General features: G+C 41.4%; 1 protein-coding gene across 1 annotated transcript; it reads left to right on the top strand.

Moving 5' to 3' along the window:
• Nucleotides 1-8,509: 8,509 nt before the first annotated feature.
• Nucleotides 8,510-15,095, top strand: SSR3 (signal sequence receptor subunit 3). Its single transcript, XM_044432988.1, has 5 exons — nt 8,510-8,715; nt 11,369-11,495; nt 12,510-12,608; nt 13,411-13,542; nt 14,635-15,095. The coding sequence occupies exons 1-5, from the start codon at nt 8,577-8,579 to the stop codon at nt 14,699-14,701; spliced, it is 564 nt and encodes a 187-aa protein (XP_044288923.1). The 5' UTR covers nt 8,510-8,576; the 3' UTR covers nt 14,702-15,095.
• Nucleotides 15,096-18,827: the final 3,732 nt, after the last annotated feature.

The following is an 18,827-nucleotide window of genomic DNA, read 5'->3' as shown; positions in this document are numbered from 1 at the left end:
AAAATGCCCCCAAATTACAGAGGATATTGCTTGTCCAAAATTATTTGTCTGCATTTATGAATAAATTTGGTTTTAATTTGGCTGTACCATGAGCTATACAACCTTTCCAGTACTGGAGCAGCTCTTATGTCAGATCTGTATTCTGCCCTGCTGTAAATCCTGTCTCCCACAAGCAATTTATCATGTAAACAACTCCTTGATCTTCACTTTTAAAAGTTTAGATCATGAATAAGTATATGGCCATATCAAAGAGGACCTATGTTTTCATTATGAACTCTACAGTGTCTGCAAGGGCTTAAACTATCACATGAAGTATGCGCTCCAGAGCTGCCCGTCCTTTTGTGAGAAACGTATTAATCCTCTGACACAGCTAAACAGTATTATAAACGCAGGCTGGACTGTGATCTGTTTATGTTTTCTAAACACGTTGCAGCCTTGGACTCTTGCACAGCTTTATTTTGAGTCAGAGACACAATTAAAACATTGTTCAGTGTTAGGCAAATGTTTACCGCCTGAATGATAGAGGTAAGATGAAATCTTCAAGTGGGTGTCTGATCAATCAAAGAGGGCCTGAATATTCTTGCTGTCAACCTGTTGCTAACTCTGTTGTTCACACTGGGGTACTCCTCCCATACTGTTGAACCCAAGGCATTCCCATGCAGTCTGTTAAACACATGCACATCCAGCTAAAGGAGTGCAAGTCAAAAGGACTCTTCTTTGCTGCCCAACAGGGTGGCTTTGGTAGGGGCTGAAAAGCAGAGGGGAATTTGAGTAGACTTTGCCTCCAGCAGCAGGTCATTCTGAAACATTGCACTGGGACTAAAATAATGAAGAATATGCCCAATGAATTGGGGCATTTAGATTGGCTCAGGTACAGCATTCTGTTTGTCCAAGACCATGGAGGATCAAACTCAGATTCACACCCTACTGTTCACCTTCCAATCATTTTCCACTCAGGAAAATGATGATGGTGGTGGTGGTGGTGGTATCTGTTTGCAGTATAGAAAGGCAAGCAGACAGTGCTAGCCATACTTCAACGCTTACGGTTCAACACTTTGTGGCTGATCATTTATGCTCCAACCATATGATTCTAAAATCCAAAAGGGCACATGGATGCAGTGCAGGTAGACATACACTGAAAGAACATTCTTTGATGTCCATTAAAGGCAAACAGTTACACATGGAATATAAACACATTGCTTTTCATATCGACCACAACCATCAGTCTGTGTTAGGACCATTTTTGAATACTTTCTTAAACTATATGGTTAAGAAGCTTGAAGTTATTTTTAAAAATATTAACAGATATTCCAAAATTTTCAGCTTTTATTATTGTTAGCCACCTTAAGGATCTCACAGATTGAACAATGTTTTCCAGGTCCACTAGGCAAGTCTACAGCTGATAAATCAGCCAAAGCTGCTATAAACAGTGTCTGGCCCTCACAAAATTGAATCCAGCAAAGTGTAACAACATCTAGGATACTGATGGGAACCTTTTAGAGACCGAGTGCCCAAACTGCAACCCAAAACCCACTTATTTATTGCAAAGTGTCAACACTACAATAAAACCTGAAAATTGAGGCTTTAGTTTAGAAAAAACTCACAGCCAGTCCAAGCAAATATCTATCTATCTATCTATCCATCCATCCATCCATCCATCCTTGGCAGTGCACTGACCGGCCATGCGAAAGCTTTAATGAGTCGTGGCTAATGAGTCGCAGCACGTGACATCATCGCCTGGCACCATTACTCCTTTCCGAGCATGCGCATGGCCCCTGTGTATGCTGTTATCTGCTGCTCAGCTGCTGGGGCGATGCTGGGGTGACTTGGCTCGCATGCCAACAGAGAGGGCTCTGCATGCCTGCTGCAGCATGTGAGCCACAGGATTGCCGCCAGTGGCTTAACCCTATTCTGGTGCACTCCTCTAACCCTAATATAGGAGTAAAATATCATTGAAAGGGGCAATTTTGAAAAAGACTTCCTTGAGTAGCTTTTTCTGTACAGCTCAGCATTTCTGCCCATTCTAAACACATTCCAACCATCAAAATCATGCCAGGATACCTCGTTCTTCTAACCCTAACCCACCCTGGTACATATCCCTAACCCTAATACAGGGCTAAAGTTCCATTAAAAAGAGGGCGATTTTGAAAAAGTCTTCCTTGAGTAGTTTTTTTCTGCACAGCTCATCATTTCTGCCCATTCTAAACACATTCCAACCATCAAAATCATACCAGGACTCCTCATTTTTTCTAACCCTAGGAGAAGACTCAATATAGGTGTCTAACCTTTTAGGGGAAATGCATCTTCATCCAACACAGGCCATATATTTTTGCCCAGATTGCTCAAGCTGCCGACCATCAATTTTGGTTACGTTTGTTTCTTCACTTCTATTGTTTCCTTGTGATCAGAAGGTGGAATTCATGTAAGGAGCTATGCATTACCACAGTATCAAAATACTGCTGACACTTCAACCCAAACTGTTCTTTGGCCTCCCGCAGTGTTTCTATGCAGAGCACAGGAAGCAAGATAGAACCTTGTGGTACTCCACAGGACAAAGAATAGTTGCTGGACTGTAAGATATTTTCTGTTTAAACAAGCACAGGACTGCACCCTAGATGAAATAGGCGTAAGTGCAAATCTGTCTTAGTACAAGGCAGCAGCTTTTGGTGAATAAAGGAAGTACAGAGTAAAATAAAATTGAAAAATCTAGGAGAGGCAGAGCCATGCACGAAAACCATGCACATGGACAAATTGTCTGACTGAATCATTGTTCAGTATCAAACACTCTTTGGTAGAAGTCACTGAACTCAAAGCTCTTTTCTCTGGCTGGTTGTAAACTAGACTGGGGAGATCGTGTGCTTCTGAGTGAGGCTCAGAACGTAAGAGGAACCAGTTATTTATCTACACAGAAAGAACACACACAGACTGCAACCTTGTACCTGCTTAGCTGGGGGGAAGCTGCTTTGAACTAAATTGGACTGACGTCTGGACACACACACAGGATTGCACTGTTAAACATTGCATACACCAAGATCAGCACTGGATGTTGTTTTCTGCATCCTCAACCTTCTGAGGTCACTGTGAAGTGCAGTGCCCTCCACAGAGAAGCTCGCCTGTCTGAAGACTGCTTAGCGCCCTTTCATTCACTTTCTAGTTCATTCTCTGAGATGGCTTTTCTTTTACTGATCAGGATTTCATTGATCATCTGGTTTAAATTTTAACTTCAAACATGTTCCATTTAATGGGTTAAACTTTTTTTGTATTTTGGCATTTTTCTATTTGTAAGCAGCCCTGAAAATCTATTAATTGAAGGTTGGTATATACAGTGTATTAACATTTAATGCAATGTGAAGCAGGACAACATCACTCCCAAATCCATTGCAAAACAGCCTGGAAATGGAAGAGATGACCTTTAACTTATTCCGCTAGCCACATAGGTCATACGTTGTAGTACATAGCCCTTAGTAACAGGAGGCTGTGAGACGTAAGGGAAACAGCTGTGCACCACCAGATGGCCACATGTAAATAACCGGGGCTGGAATTTATTTTTCCTTTACCAAGAATGTCCATTACATCTATCAGACAAAATAAATTCTTGTCTTCTGGAATAGGTGGTACTTGCTTTGCAAAGTGCCAAGGGATAGTTCAGAACTGAGTGGTGAAGACTATGAGCAAGGCAATGACTCATCAGTTGTTAATTAAGCTCGCTTTCCCCATGATTTCTCTGGAAGCAACATGTTCCGCACAAATGTCTGATGATTCTCATGTCTTAAGCTAAATTACAGAACTGAATTTTGTAGTTACAAACATAGCCAAAAGGGATTCCATTTCATCCTTCTAAATTGGTATTTGCCACTCCAAAATCCAACTCAGTCGGTAAACAATTAATAAAAAATAGCTTCACACAATCTTCTTGTTGCATTATAAGTCACTCTAATACACTTATCCAGACCTGTAGTGCTTGGGTTTAATATACTGTTTGCTTAATGTAGCTTTGATGCAGGGTGACTTGCCAGAAGTGAAGCTAATCATTGACTTATGAATTTAAGTTTATTGCTGGAGTTACAGCATGATAGTTGGCAACACATGCACTGCACTTACTTGCTTGAATTATGTGTCATTTTATAGTAATTTACCAGTTTGGACATAAGGAATATGTCCAATACTGGGAATTGATTAGCTTAGGGAAAAGGAAAGTAAAGGAAGATGTAACAGAGCTGGAAAGACTTATGCATGGTATAGAGAAAGTAGATAGGGAAACATTTCTTGTACATTTTTTCTGGACAATTGGCTGGCCAGTGCATGAGCAGAATACCAACATTTCTAGATAGAGTTGGAAATATTTCTGCTGGAAAAGTTGCAGAGCTGCTGCCGATCAGTGTTGACAATATAGGATTAGATGGCCAAATTGTTTGATGCGATATAAGACAGTTTCCTATACTTCTAACACATCAAACATTACTCCCAGCACAGTTCACATGAAAACATTATACACAGTTCACACTGAATCTTCTTTTTACATGGGGATCAAAGGAAACATATGGAAAGTCTCTGCAACATATCTTTAAGTCATTGCAGACTCTCTATCTTCCTTTCCCGGTCAGATCAACCCAGTGTCATTTGAACTCTAATGCATTTGTTTCAGTCTCCCATTTATAACTAGATAACAAAAGAATAAGAATCACTTGAAAGCAGTAGCATATGAGAAGGCACACATTGCCTGTTCCATAGGGCGGAGTGAAACATCCTATATTTTTAAAAATACAAGACATCAAGAAATCTCAATAATTCAAGATGTCCATTCACTTAGAGCATGTCAATGAAGCATTCTTGGGTGAATTTTCCCTCTAATTTTTCCTAATTATTGATAAGCAAGAATAATACACTTCAGATAGCAAATCTTTTCCTAAGTTCAAGCAAGTCTAGAAATCCATTTGGATGCAATCCTATAGACAACACCTTTACTCCTTGGAAGACATTGCACTCAAGACTTCTGAGATTTCTGTGCACTGCTAAGCTGAAGCTGGAAGGAGTGGTGATTACCTTTTTCTCTCTTTCTTTTGATCTCCTTTCTTTTTGTTGAAGGGCTTTTCAGCCCATCAAGGGAAGATACTTTGGAAGAAGAGGAAAAGAGGCTAAAGGAGGCTCAGGATAAAACACATCCTCGACTCTGGATTTCCCTCCCCAAGGTTGATCTTCTGACCTCGGAGAGAAAGCAGATGTGGTTCTTTCTGTATCAGCTGAACATGTGCACATGTGTGTGTCAGATTTCAGACACTCCTTTCTGAGTGTGGAGCACTCTTCAATCATGGAAGGGCATTCTAAGTTTTTGTATGGTCCCTGAGATGTGTGCCAGTACACTGCTTTCTAAGAGTTAAAAAAAGTCCTCACTATATAATTTATTTGACTTATCCCTGCCATTTCACCAAGAAAATGGTGCTCAAGGTGGCTAACAATATAAACCACTCTTTTAAGATACAGCAAGCAAAGCAGATGTTTTAAAAACAATGCAACAAAAATAAAACAGAACCCAACCCAATAGACCAGTTTACATGCCAAAGACTTGCTTAAATACGATTATCCTTACCTCCTGCCAGAAAGGTAACAAACAAGGAAAGAGGGAGCCAGCCAAGCTTCCCTTGCACTTTACACAGGGAGCTTACCCTCCCTCCATCCCCCTACTCAACCATGCAGTGCATGTACATTGCTATTGTAGGAAAGACTTCATATACCTGATGAAGTTGACCAGTCTACAAAAGATTATGTTATAATGAGGGTACAGTCCTATGCATATTTAGAACTGCAGGTGGCTGGGGGAATGCTAGGAGTTATAACAAGGAGAATGAAGAATGTCTAAAAAAAGAGATTGGAGCCCTATATCTGTTCATCTTTAACATGCCACCAGATGGTTTGCCATTTTTTTTCTGCAACAGACTAAGAAAGCTGCCCCTTTGGAAATCTCTGCAAAAGGTTAAAGGAACCTTTTCCCCCTTCATATAACTGTAGCACTATTGAAATTGATTGCCTGGTCCATTAAACTAATACAAAGATGCATATGAGTAAGTTTTGAAGAATTAAAATTAGCTTTTTTATATATGTGACATTTGGGTGTATTTCTCTGTTCTATATGGTCCGTTACAGAACCATCAGGTGCTTCTGCAATATACTAAAGTGTGAAATGCAGGAATTGCTCCTTGGGTTCTAGTCCACCATTTCAACTAACAATACAGTTTCCTTGGGGCTTCTCTGCATGAGGTATTTACTGTGTGGTTCTAACAACTAACCGATCTGTGCAGACCCTTGTTACTATTTCCTCTTCCTCCAGGGCTTCTCCCATGTTTTTCAGCAATTTTTATATATTTCTTTTTTAGAAGAATGTACACTATTACATTTCAAACAAGAACAAACCAGAGTCTTACGGATTACTGCAATTTCCCTATACTGTAGCTATACCACAAGACACCTTATGCTTGGTTAATAGGCTATACAGAAAAGGAAATAAATACAAACCCTTGGGGATGGGGTAGGGAGAATATGTAAAAGGCACACTTGTACTTCTACAGAGAAGTAAATAACCACATACACAGAAGTGGTTGCAAAGACTGCAAGAAGGCCGGGAAGATGATGACGTTGTGCACATGTCAGAATCCTGGAATCTCAAATCTCAATTTGAGAAGAGGAAATAAAACTCAGGTTCGTAGGAAAGATCGATCGTTATGAACCTCCGCGTCTTTATTGTCTATCCCAGGTTCCCACGGCTGGCTCACGATAATGCAGGCTGCATTACCGGGCAGGCAGAGATGAACTCTGCTGCAAAGCGTCAATACCACTACAGGGCATTTATAGGTACACGGCAAGAATGCAGAGATTACAATAAGATTCCGAGGTCATCACATACAGAACAGATAAAGAAATGTCAGTCAATCACACTGTAACAATGAGATCACAATATTTCTAATTGTCTGCATTAACACTCTAGTTGAGCAACTTGAACCCATCTCCAGGTCTGCTCAGACATGCAAATTCAAGCTACTAGAAACTATTCATGATAAGCTCAGACCCTTATCTCGACTCTAAACATTCTGCATGATCAGGGCACATGAAGCCCTCTGGGCTATCAAAAGATTATTGTAAACTGAATTCCAACAATGACTATTTATAATGTATATTTGGGCTAAAATGGCCTACTGTAGCCTACAGCTAAAGGTGAGAGAAAGGAGTGGGGGAATGCCATTTTAAACAGTGACAGCTTGGTTTTGAGAAGGAAGACAGGATTTGATCCCACAATGCAAAGGCACACAGGAGGAATGCTTTTCAGACAGGATTTACCCAAATTTTCCCAATGTTGTACCCGCGGTGTTACAGATGAGACCAGAGACCGGATGGTAAAGTAAGGAGGAGTTTATTACCTGCAAGATTTCTTGCAGGGACCAACATTCATGGTTAGAATGTGGTACCGGGTGGAGTTTGAATGAGATTTTTATAGCTTCACAGTGAGTTTTCGGTAAATGGGAAACAATACAATCAGTTTTTGGCAGAAATCAGAACAATGGCGACAATGGGGAGTTACAGAATCACATAGCAATTAAGCAAGAAGCAGAAGCAGATATACAGAAGCAGATTTTAGCAGTAAGTTTTATCTTTTAATTTACACCTTCTAAGCAATCTTTGCCCATTACGTCTTTGGTAAGCTTTTTCCATTTTCTGAGGGAATTCTCTGAGGCAGTTACTAGACATTTGAATGGGCTAGAGCTTAGGAGAGCTAAGCCTATCATGCATACCCTGAGACAGCTGATTATTCTAGTGTTTGGCCGTGTCATGCCTATCTGGAGCCTAGAGGAGTCATGCCTATCCTGAATGCCCTGAGAAACCTGATGGGTATCTCTATTATGTCAGGATCCTGGGGAGTCAGGTACAACACCCAACACACAGCACCCACACATTCCTATGAGCGAGGATGCATGACAACACAAGAAATGCCTCGTGTAAAGGAGCCCTTTCAATGGAAACGAACAGGCTGAAGGCATCATCGTCCCCGGAGAAGCTACAGAGTCATCGCTAAGGAAGAACAAGCCGCTCTGCACGCCAAATGGATGTCCACCAAGAGGTGGGACTCTAGTCTAGACCACGCCAGGCCAGCGCAGCCGACGGCCCAGCCCCGCGCCCCCCACAGCGCCACAAACGAGCCCCCCCCCGCAGCAGCGCGAGACACGTCAGCGGGAGCGACTGACCCGGAAGTTTTACGGACTGTTAAAGCTCTCTTTCCGGTCAATGATTTTTTTTTTAAAAAATGACATTCCCCTTCCCTCGTGGTTTTTTCTTGATAGGTGTTTCTCTTTCAAAAATAGTTTATCTGCTTCCGAGGACAAAAAGATTATTCGCGTTTGAAGAAGAAAAGCGAGAAAAAAACCACTAACGAGCGGTGGATGACTCCGGAAGGACTTGTCGAGGAGCGGCCTTTGAGGTGCGGAAGTCCCGCCTCCCGAGCTTTGCTGGCGTGTACGGTAGCTGCGCGGGGTCAGCCCCGTTCTTTCTTTGAGCCCCGGCGGAGCGAGAGGCGGAAGAGGATCGTCGCGATGGCTCCCAAGGGCGGCAGCGGCGCTCGGCAGCAGTCGGAGGAGGAGCTGCTTCTGCAAGATTTCAGCCGCAACCTCTCGGCGAAGTCCTCGGCGCTCTTCTTCGGCAACGCGTTCATCGTCTCTGCCATCCCTATCTGTGAGCGAGCGACCGGGCGGGCGGGCTGGGTGCCCCTTCTCCCAGGGCCTCCGGCGGGGCTTTTCTGCCCTTGTTAGCTTCGCGGCGCGCAGGCATTCGGCAGGCGACGCATCTCCAGCAGTGAGGATGTCCTTGCGGGGGGGACTGGCTTCGCTTGCCGGATTTCTGTTTGTCCCCCGGCTGTGCCCAGTTGATCTTCCTCAAATTGCCCCCTCAGATGGTTTGGATTTCAACTCCCATCAGCCTCAGCGTGCATGGTCTGCGGTCAAGAATGGCGGGAATTGTAGTCCAGCATCCGGGGGCACAAGGTTGGGCAAGGGTCCTTCTGGGAAAGGCGGGCAGAAGAAACTTAAATATTCCTTCTTTGGGATGCCTTAGGGCTTTGTCTTCAGCTTAGAACAGTTCCTGCTTTCATTTCCATCTTGCTTGTTTTTCTTCTACTGTGCTAAGTTGGGAGTCGTTAAATGAGCATCTCTTGAACAGATGGTATGATCAAAAAGTTGTGATTTAGTTCAGAAATACAGTTGCCTGTTTTATGCATTGAATAGTTATCTAATTTGGAGCTTTGAGAACCCTTTTCCTTTTTCTGACTACTTGGCAGTGGGAGTTACCAGCCTTGTCCTTGTGCTGCCAAATGCTTGTGGGAACAAATAAATGTAATCAGTGGGTTTAGGGCAGTACAGTACACCCTCCTTCCAGGGCATTTGTTGCTTGTTTTACTACAGTGACGGCAGATCAAGTGCTGAGTGTATAATATGCCATCTGCTGCTGTTTGGAAGTCTTTGTATATCATCAATGAAACTTCTTTATATTGAGACAAACCATTTCAAAATTTGTTGTTCCATTTGCTCTCCTTCCCCCCCCACCCCTTTTCAAGGAACCCAAGGTGGCTTACGTGACCCGTTCTTTCATTTTATCCTCACAACAATTCAGTGTGGAAGGTTAGGCTTAGAATCTGTGAGTGGCCCAATCACCAAGCAGGCTTCATTGGCAAGTGGGGACTAGAACCCAGATTTCCACACTGGCTAATGTTTGACCATTTGGGGTGCAATCCTATGTGTGTTTAGACAAAATAATGTATTGGCTGGGGAATGCTGAGTTAAACACACATGAGATCTCACCTTTGATTCAGTATTGCCTGCATACCTAACTGGCAGCATCTCTAAACTCCTGGGACTTTGTTAGTTCTGTTACTTGAAGTATGTTACTTGGAGAGGGCCACAGTTTAAGCTGGAGTTGGGAGTTTATCCATGCAAAACATGTTTTAAGATTTGCCCCTTGAGGTTAACTTAGGGTGCCTCTGCATTGAATGCTTCATGTCTTGGAGCAGCTGTGTTTTGATATTAAAGTGGATTCTATAACATTCCCAGAAGTGGTAGAATGTTGCTAACACATTTTGCAAACAGTAATTCACGGTGTTCATTATGTTTGCCTAGAGGACTGAAGGCTTTAGATCTGAGCTGGGGAGGCTGTGGTCCTTCAGGACTCCCCTGACTCCCCCTTCTATTGTCCCTGGTCGTTGGCCATGAAAGCTGCAGCTAATGGGAGTGGGAGTCTAATAGCATCTGTGGGTTTCCTACCCATGCTTTTGACAATGTGCCATTATAAATTCTGTGCAATATTTAAAGTAGAACTTGGTGCAGCATGCTGAGAACTTTATGAGCTCAGTGAATACTAAAAGTGGGAGAAAAGATGAACAGTTGGTAACATACAAAACATACTTTAGTTCCATGCAGAATTACAGTGTTGCTGAAAACGATTAAAGGTTTGGCTGAAGGTGATAGCAAGTTGATTTGCTTCAAAGAGACAGTGTAGCAACTGCATATCCAAGGATAGACGCTGCTTCAAAGTTGCAGTGTAGCACCTGCATATCCAAGGAACAAAAGAGGTTATAAACTTTTATGAAGGATCTAAGAGACCACTAGATGGCATTGCTACATCTCTCTTGTGATAAATGACTAGTTAGAGTGTAGCAAAGAAAACAAACAGGCTCCCAATGAACTCCACACTCTTTTGAAGTTGTTCATAATTGTGTACATGCCCAGTGACTGTGTAAAAAATGGGTGAAACAAAACACCCAAAGGATAGAGCAGCAGCAATCTGGCAGTGGTTTCTATAAGTCCTTTGGTACTTTCTCCATCCATTGTAGCACTAAAAATGACTGCTGGTTTGCTGTGAATGGGCCACTTTTCACAATACATTCAAGGATTGCATCAATAAACAAACTGGGAGAATAAGAACTAACATGCAGAAGAACAAGCCTGTAGAACACTTTGTTGTCAATTTAGCATTATGTTATCTGTTGGACTTTATTAAGGGCAAATACTAAAAGCACACTTGCAAGTCCAGATTGTACTTTTTGTACTTGCAAGGTTGTACAAGATCTTACTTGCAAGGCCAGATTGTTGCCTTTTTCAAAGTTGTGGCAAGGTAATAAATGTATAATTACAAAACCTAATTACAGTAGGATTATAGAAAGATTAGACAAAAGCATACAAGTACATACTCTGGAAATGATTTGAATGCATGGGCAAGGTTAATGTCTTTAATGCACCTAGCCATTAACATCTTAAATATCTGAATTTGGTCTGCTGTACAACTTATGGTGAAGGCTTAAAAATGTTTACCATCTTAAAAAAATCTTTCTCCCCAGGGCTGTACTGGAGGATATGGCACATGGATCTTGTTCAGTCTGCAGTCCTTTACAGTGTAATGACCCTTGTCAGTACATACCTGGTGGCCTTTGCTTACAAGAACGTAAAGTTTGTTCTTAAACACAAGTAAGCATTTGTACAGTTTGTTTCACTACCTGTTGATGTCTAAATATATACTGTTCTTATAACAAAGTACTAATCTGTAAAGCATACTGATGATATTCTTCTGGTCACTTCACTCTGATGGTTAAAAACTTGTGAAAGATGCTCAGACTTGTATTTTGAAGGGTCCCTGAAATAGGACAGTTCCAGAATTAAGCTGTTCCTGTATTTCCTATTAATGTGGGGTTAGCAGTCTTACTGTCCTGCCTAAATATGTTAAGGTGTAACTATTCCAGCCTTCCCAAAGCCCTACCAGGCTCCTGCCAGTAGATTAGAAGGGGACTGAGCTGCTTCCTTCCTTCTCTTGTGAACATGCATAAGAGAAACATTTAGACTATTTCCCCAGCTGGGCTAGATGTTCTACCATGGGGGCATAATGGCTGACTGCAAGAACCTTGAATAGTGCACATTCAGAACACACTTGATTCTGATTATGTCATGTCATTGATCTGCCCAAAAACCAAGGTCTGGGAGGTAAGAGCTACAGGTATTTGTGTGAGCCAGGGAGATTGGAGGGTTGGGAGATTGGATTGGAGCTCAGTTTCAGATGTTGGAGAGGGACATCTGATCTCTAACCCACTGGACACCTTTCCCAGGACTATAGGATGACAGTTCAAGATGGCTTTCTTGTTTGGGAGAGGATTTTGTTGCTGCTTTGACCCCAGTGGGTGTGTTGACATATCCTGCAACCAATAGAATCTTCCCAGTAATTGTTCCTTAGCTAATGGAAGATGCTGTCTACCCCTCCTTGGATTCTGATTAGAGCTATGCAAGATTAGGCTTGCTGACCTTGTCCCTCAACAATTTCAGCCCAGCACAGCACCAGATTGTCACCCCACATTACTAAGCATGTTTCCTGGCAAAGCTCTTCTGTGGTGGGATGGCATTCTCCAAAAATGACAGCAACTGATTCAGAATTATTCAGACTTGTTCAGAACGCTCCATAAAAATCTGTAATGTAAATGCTTTGCTTTCCAGAGTAGCCCAGAAGAGAGAAGATGCTGTTTCCAAAGAAGTAACTCGCAAGCTTTCTGAAGCAGACAATAGGAAGATGTCACGAAAGGAGAAGGATGAGAGGTAATGCCATGTAACTCCAGAGTGCCATAGAGCCTTATTTGCAGGACTTCCGAGTTCCATCCTTCTCATAAAAGGAAATTATCTCTGGGTTTGAGTGTGTCTGCAGTTGGCTTGTTGATTCCCTCCAGTTTACATATCCCTGACTCAGGGATCTGCGACTTGATGGTTTTGGTCAGTAGTATTTCAATTATCATTGATCAGTGTTTTGCTCTTTTTTAAGCAATCTGGTGTTTGTTTTATCTTATAGAATCTCTGTACGTCTTATTTTATTTAACTTGGTACAATAGAAATGCTTTTTTTAAAGCATTTGCTTTGCAAACAGGCCTTTCAGTGGTGTTGAGCTGGATGCTTGGCGACTGCTGCTTGAAATGGGTGATTAGCTCGCAGAGCCAAGTTTTCCATTCTTCATAACATCATTTTGCTTTGTTAAGACTTGTTGTGAAAGGTGATAGCGGGCCTAACAACTAGAAACAAAGCCCATTAAGAGGGTGTCATTCGGACAAACCATTTCTGTTGTCAGACAAGAACTTTTAAAAATTCTGTGATATGAAAGATTGCACTTGGGTGACAGCTCCATCCTTTGAGGCTTGTTTATGGACTTCTTCCTGCATTTTCACTCAAAGCCCTGGACTAGTTACATGAGACTGGGCCAGATTTGTATGTTTTATTCTTTGTTAGTAGGAAATCCAATATCTGTTTTACTGGAATGTAGAGAAAAACCAGATTCTTCAATGGAGAAGGGTTCTAATATACTAACGTTATTATCCTGCACAAGAATGAAACACTGCCTTTTCCTCTGCAGAATTTTGTGGAAGAAGAATGAAGTGGCAGATTATGAAGCAACTACATTCTCTATCTTCTACAACAATACGCTATTCTTGGTTTTGATAATTATTGCCTCCTTTTTTGTGTTGAAGAACTTCAATCCCACTGTGTATCCTTTTTTCACAAATTTCAGACTCCTAGATAGAGGCATCAGATAAATCTCTTGTGGAGATAGCCTTCCATGGCCAATAAGTTGTACATGCTTCAGTGTCTATAGAGCAGATTGGTGATGGTCACCATGATGCAGCTTACACTGAAACACAAAAGCAAAGAACACTTTGCTCCAGCATTTGTAGACCTATAAATATGGACTTCCTTGTGATGCTTCTTTGTTGGAAGCCAGCTACAGAGTTAGGGAATGAAAGCTTTAACTGCAGTGGAGGTACTCTGGATTTTTCATTCTCTACCTTTTAAAAAAATGTTCCTTGTTCTCATATTTCCAAGTATTCATCCCTAGTTCTGTGGAATGCTTCTATCGCAAATGTCATACAAAATACAATCTTCCATTCAGTAATTGCAGTGTAATTACTGTGGCACAGTTTCAGTATCACAACAGCTCAGCATTTTTTAAAAGTTGGGATTCTTGTAAATGAAGCAGCTGAAGCTTGCTGATTTCCACTGCCCATACTTCCTGGAGATTTTAAAACAAACAAGCTTTCAGTGGCAACCTGTCCCTGGGTTAAGTGTGTTATGTGAACTGGGTTTTCTGTTTCTGGGGGAGAGGCAACCTAAAGTTGTTACCTGTTAGTTAATCATGGCTAATAACTTGGGGTTGTGTCTCCTCCAACAATCCAAATATCCGAGATCACACGAATATCCAAGAGCAATCCAGGACTTCATTCACAATTTTCTGGATTGTTGTGACATGCAAACTGGGTCTGTTTAGCAGATCCAGCAGTGATCCAGAAATGGAGGCCTGTTCTGAGCCAGGCTCAGAGGAATGCCTTTTTGATAGCACTGCTAGAGCTTCTGCATGAGGCCAGCATTTCCCTTTCTACCGGCTCCAGAGCTGGGCACAGAAGCTGCCTCTAGACATACTGTTTTATCCTGTTTCTTTAGCAAGGTGTAGGCAACTTGTGGCCCTTTAGCTGTTTTGGCCTACAACTCCCAGTTTGCCTCTCCCTGTTTAGCAGTTATAGTTGGTGAGCAAACATACTTTCCCAGGTGTCTGTCTTTGGTCCTTGACATGCTGCTTTTTCAGAAACTATATCCTCTCCATCGGTGCTTCTTCTGGATTGATTGCTTTGCTATCTACGGGCTCAAAATAGAAGAAATTGTTACAGTGGATATTCAGTTGCATACAGCTGTATGGAAATAGAGGAGATGGTGTTTTTCTATAGCTTGAAAACATGATGTTCTTTTTTACAAGAAGATGGGATGGACATGGGGATTATTATTTTTTAAAATAACATAACTAGATGAATGCTCTGGTCCTGTGAAATATCTCACAATATTTTTGACAGATAAAACATCTGTGGAATATTAGTTTTCAGAAATATCAATTGAGAGGTACACAAACCATGTCTGGAGTTCCGGAAGGTAAACATTTGCTACATATCTTTTGTTCCCTTTATCTGTCAGCGAATCTATCCTAGTGGCTGTGAGCAGTGACTTTATCCCATGGCAATTTGTAACCATGTCTGAATAAAAGATTTAAAAGAATCCTGTGTGTCTGTCCTGTAGACATAATGTACTCTTGATATATTTCTGCCTCCTACATGAAATCCTATTGGATTTGTCCCACTGTGCTCAATTACCTTGGCTTACTCCAAGGTAAGTGGGCATATGATTGTAGCCAGAAAGTACAGTCCTTTGACCACTATCTTTGAAGTGTCTTATTCCCTAGAAAGTTGAAATATGACTGGGGAGGTGGGCTTATGTCCTGCCAGCGGGCTTCTCATACACATCTGGTTGGCTGATGTGGGAACAGAATGCTTGACCCCATAAGTCTCAGATGTGAAGAAAAACCTCAAATCTGCTGGCAAATGTGTCAAATTATTCTTACCCCCATCTTATTAGTAAAATAGCTTAATACTTACTGTTGAAATTCCAGTGACTGTCTGTCCCATATATTATTGTGCACTTAAAAAATTCCCCTCAGCACTCCAGTATTCTCGATGAATGGACAGTTCTTTTTTTGGTAACATGCACTTTGTTTAATGTGCACTCACTTTGGAAAAAGTCATGAATTAATTCTGATTACAATAAATCAGGGAGACAGTGCTGTTTTGATCAAAAGAATGTAGGCTCCCCCACTCCCTGCTTCAGCTGAATGGACCAAGAGTCATAATTAAGTTAGGTGCATAAAACGCCTTTATTTTGTCCAAGCAGAAATAGAAAGCAGTTCCTACTATACAGCAGCTGGATTCATTTATACAGACCATGATTTTGTTACACCACATTAAAAGTGAAAGGTTATATCCCTTAAAATTCCAGTGCCTTCTGTAGTTAAGTTCTGTCCATAGCATGAAAAAAGTCAAATACAAGGGACATACTTGATCAAAGGGCTGTAATTCAAAAACTGCAGTTAGGCATTGGACCCTGTGAGAAAGAAATGCACTTTGCCTTAACCCAGAGCTCCATGTAAGTAAGGCTCTGATAGATTCCGTGTCTGGACAAATCTTTGGTTTTAAAAAAACGTGTAGATCTCTTTCCATTGAAATGAACAGAGGAAGCTTTTGCACCCAGACCAGGGGTAGCATACACTTGCAAAGGAGTGTAATATTTTTTTTCACAAACAGGAACTGGAAGCCTTCGTGCATGCGGAGTATGACCATTTGCTCTTAGCCAGCAAGGGCAAACTATACATAAAAGTAGGTTTTGGTCTGAGGATCACTTGCCTAGATCCAGACTCCTATCTGCAAAACAGTGATATGGTGAACACCAAAGGTAATCTGAAATAACATGGCTGATAATGTTCAGCAGTAGAAAGGAGGTCATTTCTATGTGGTAGTGGGTACTCAACATGCTATAATACTTGAATATGCTGGGCCTTTGGCTGTAATCCTATGCTTGCTTACCTGGAAGCAAGTCCCACTGAGGCCTACTTTTGAGTAAAGATGCATAGGATTACACCACTAGTGTCTGCTGTTCCGTCTTCTGGTCTTGAACCTGCATGGAACCAAATAAAAGATTTTTGAATTGCAAAGAAATGTGGTGTTTCCTATCCTGACTTGGTAACCCTAAGGAGACCCACTCAGTCATGCAATTTTATCTTTTAGAACTCTGGTTCTTAAATCATCACAGTGGGCCTCTTCTGTGCAAAGGCAACAAAGACAAATGTAAGATTTGTTAACAAAGCTAACTCCCTTTGGCCAAAGAAAGCCCGTGATCAAGAAGAGATGGAAGTAGGACTGGGAGGGGTGCTTTGTTTCTGGACCAAAATGATGCTTTCTACTCCAAAGTTATGTAAAGTGCAGAAATAATATCTAGAATGACACATCAGTGGGATTCCACCAAAATGGGCTTCTCCCAATCAAATACAATCAGGTAAGCAGTGCCAGGTAAATCTTTCTACTTGCATTGTCCTCCAGCCCAGCTTACGACTGTTCTAAATTATTTTTAAGAACTCAGAGTGGACTCTGAAATCTCTGACATACACACTGTAGACTGTCAGGACTGGCAGATGCAAATTCTTCACATGTGGCACTTCCTGCTTTCAGTCAGCATATACACTGACTTCTAGCCACACTGCTACAAAAAGACAGTATTGTGCAAATGAAGCAATTTTGGCATGTGACCTACAGGTGGATCCATAAAACTGAGAATGGACTTCAATCATGCACTCATTGTGCTCATTGCTGGTTGATTCTTTCTTTTAGCCAGCATAAGATGACTGAAAATCATGGCAGACATGGGTGAGACAAGAACTGTGAGCTTAAGTCCATGTGATAACATTCATACAGTTAATAACTGCAGCAGTGGGAAGAGAATTGGGCAAACCATCTTTCCTAGGGTTCTGATGAAGTTCTTGAAAAATGGGCTTTCTAAAGTTATACGATTCCAGCACAAGGGACAGAAAATGCAACCTTTCACCTTGGTGGATAGCTGTTCAAAAAATTGTACAACTGCACATTATATACATTTATGATACATTATATTAAGTTTAAATAAGTAAAGTTGCAGTAGCTATGTCTACAAGCAGCCAAAACACATTTTAATAAAAGAGTATCTAATTGTGGCATGTTGATTTCCATTGTAGAAACAGTAAATTTGATCCTAATTTGACTTGGGGTGCAATCATAGATGGAAAAAAATCCTACAACATCCAGCATGCTGCCAGCAGCTATTTTGGGAACTGCAGAATTTTTTCCCTGTCTCAACTGTTTTCACTTCTTACCTAGCTAAGATTCTGTTACTCATTCAGGCCTGATCTTAAACATCTTGAATTTGAAGTAAATGTTTTACTGGTGCTTGCCTCTAATAAAGCAGAAAGATTGCAGCCCTTCTCCCTTTTAATTGTCGGTTTGCATTATAGATCAAAATAAAGCATTTTTAGTTCTTTTGTTTCAATGGGAGTGTAAAGCATAGCTTCTAAAACAGCTGAATTATGTTCAGTAAAAATAAGATAATCCCTGCCTGCAGGCTTATAAGCTGAGGCTGGCCATCTTACCAGGTCTACGCCCACTGAACTCAGAGGGCTTACTTCTGAGTAGACACGCACAGGATTGATTGCGTTGTTAATCTTCATCCTTGGACTGTTTTCTCAGAAGTAAGTCGCACTGTTTCAACAGGGTTTACTCCCAGGTAAGTGTATAGCAGATCGGAGACTAAGGGTATGATCCTATGTCTGTGTAGATGAAAAAACAACCACCCCCCTCAAAAAAGCCTGCAAAATGTGTAGGCCTTTTCCTGCTTTTCACAGGCCTTTTCATTAGCTTTGGCTAGATCACGCCCCCAGCATTCCTTGCTAAGGAATGCGGAAGTGCCAGATACAGTCAGTCCCTAACATCAATCCACAGTCAGTCCCTAAAATGACAGGTGCAAATGCAAATTGCTGCAATTTCTTAACTATGTTTTCTACTTTTAAATGGAAAGCCCTTTTCCAGCCAGAGCCTAAACTAGGCTAGTTATCTAGAACTCAATTCAGCATAATAAAGTGAAACTGGAAAAAATCTGAACTTTCTTGCCCTTGAGAAAGCGTGAAGCATCTTTACGGGTGAAATTGTCTTGTAATGTGTCTTTATCCTAAGCATTTATTCTGTATCTGGCTTTTTATTCATTGAAAAAATATATCTGTACATCCATCTTTTAATTTCTAAGTAGCTAAAGCTTAGAAATCTTTTGTTACTTTACATGTGTATTTTCACTGCATAAAGAGGAAATGTCAAGAGGACAAGTAAGAAATGGTGGGGCATGGCCCTGTGGGATGTTCTTCTGCACATGCTCTGTTGA

Source organism: Varanus komodoensis, unplaced genomic scaffold (genome assembly GCF_004798865.1).
Source record: "Varanus komodoensis strain SLA01 unplaced genomic scaffold, ASM479886v1 scaffold25, whole genome shotgun sequence".
Taxonomy (NCBI): Eukaryota; Metazoa; Chordata; class Lepidosauria; order Squamata; family Varanidae; genus Varanus; species Varanus komodoensis.
The sequence above is the reverse complement of the archived record's forward strand: the minus strand, read 5'-3'. Positions and strand labels throughout refer to the sequence as shown.

Excerpts from the sequence above, each read along its gene's own strand:
- SSR3 (XM_044432988.1), top strand. The coding sequence starts at position 8,577 with ATGGCTCCCAAGGGCGGCAGCGGCGCTCGGCAGCAGTCGGAGGAGGAG. Across the intron at positions 11,496-12,509 it reads AAGTTTGTTCTTAAACACAA|AGTAGCCCAGAAGAGAGAAG; the intron begins GTAAGCATTTGT and ends TTTGCTTTCCAG. Across the intron at positions 12,609-13,410 it reads CGAAAGGAGAAGGATGAGAG|AATTTTGTGGAAGAAGAATG; the intron begins GTAATGCCATGT and ends TTTCCTCTGCAG.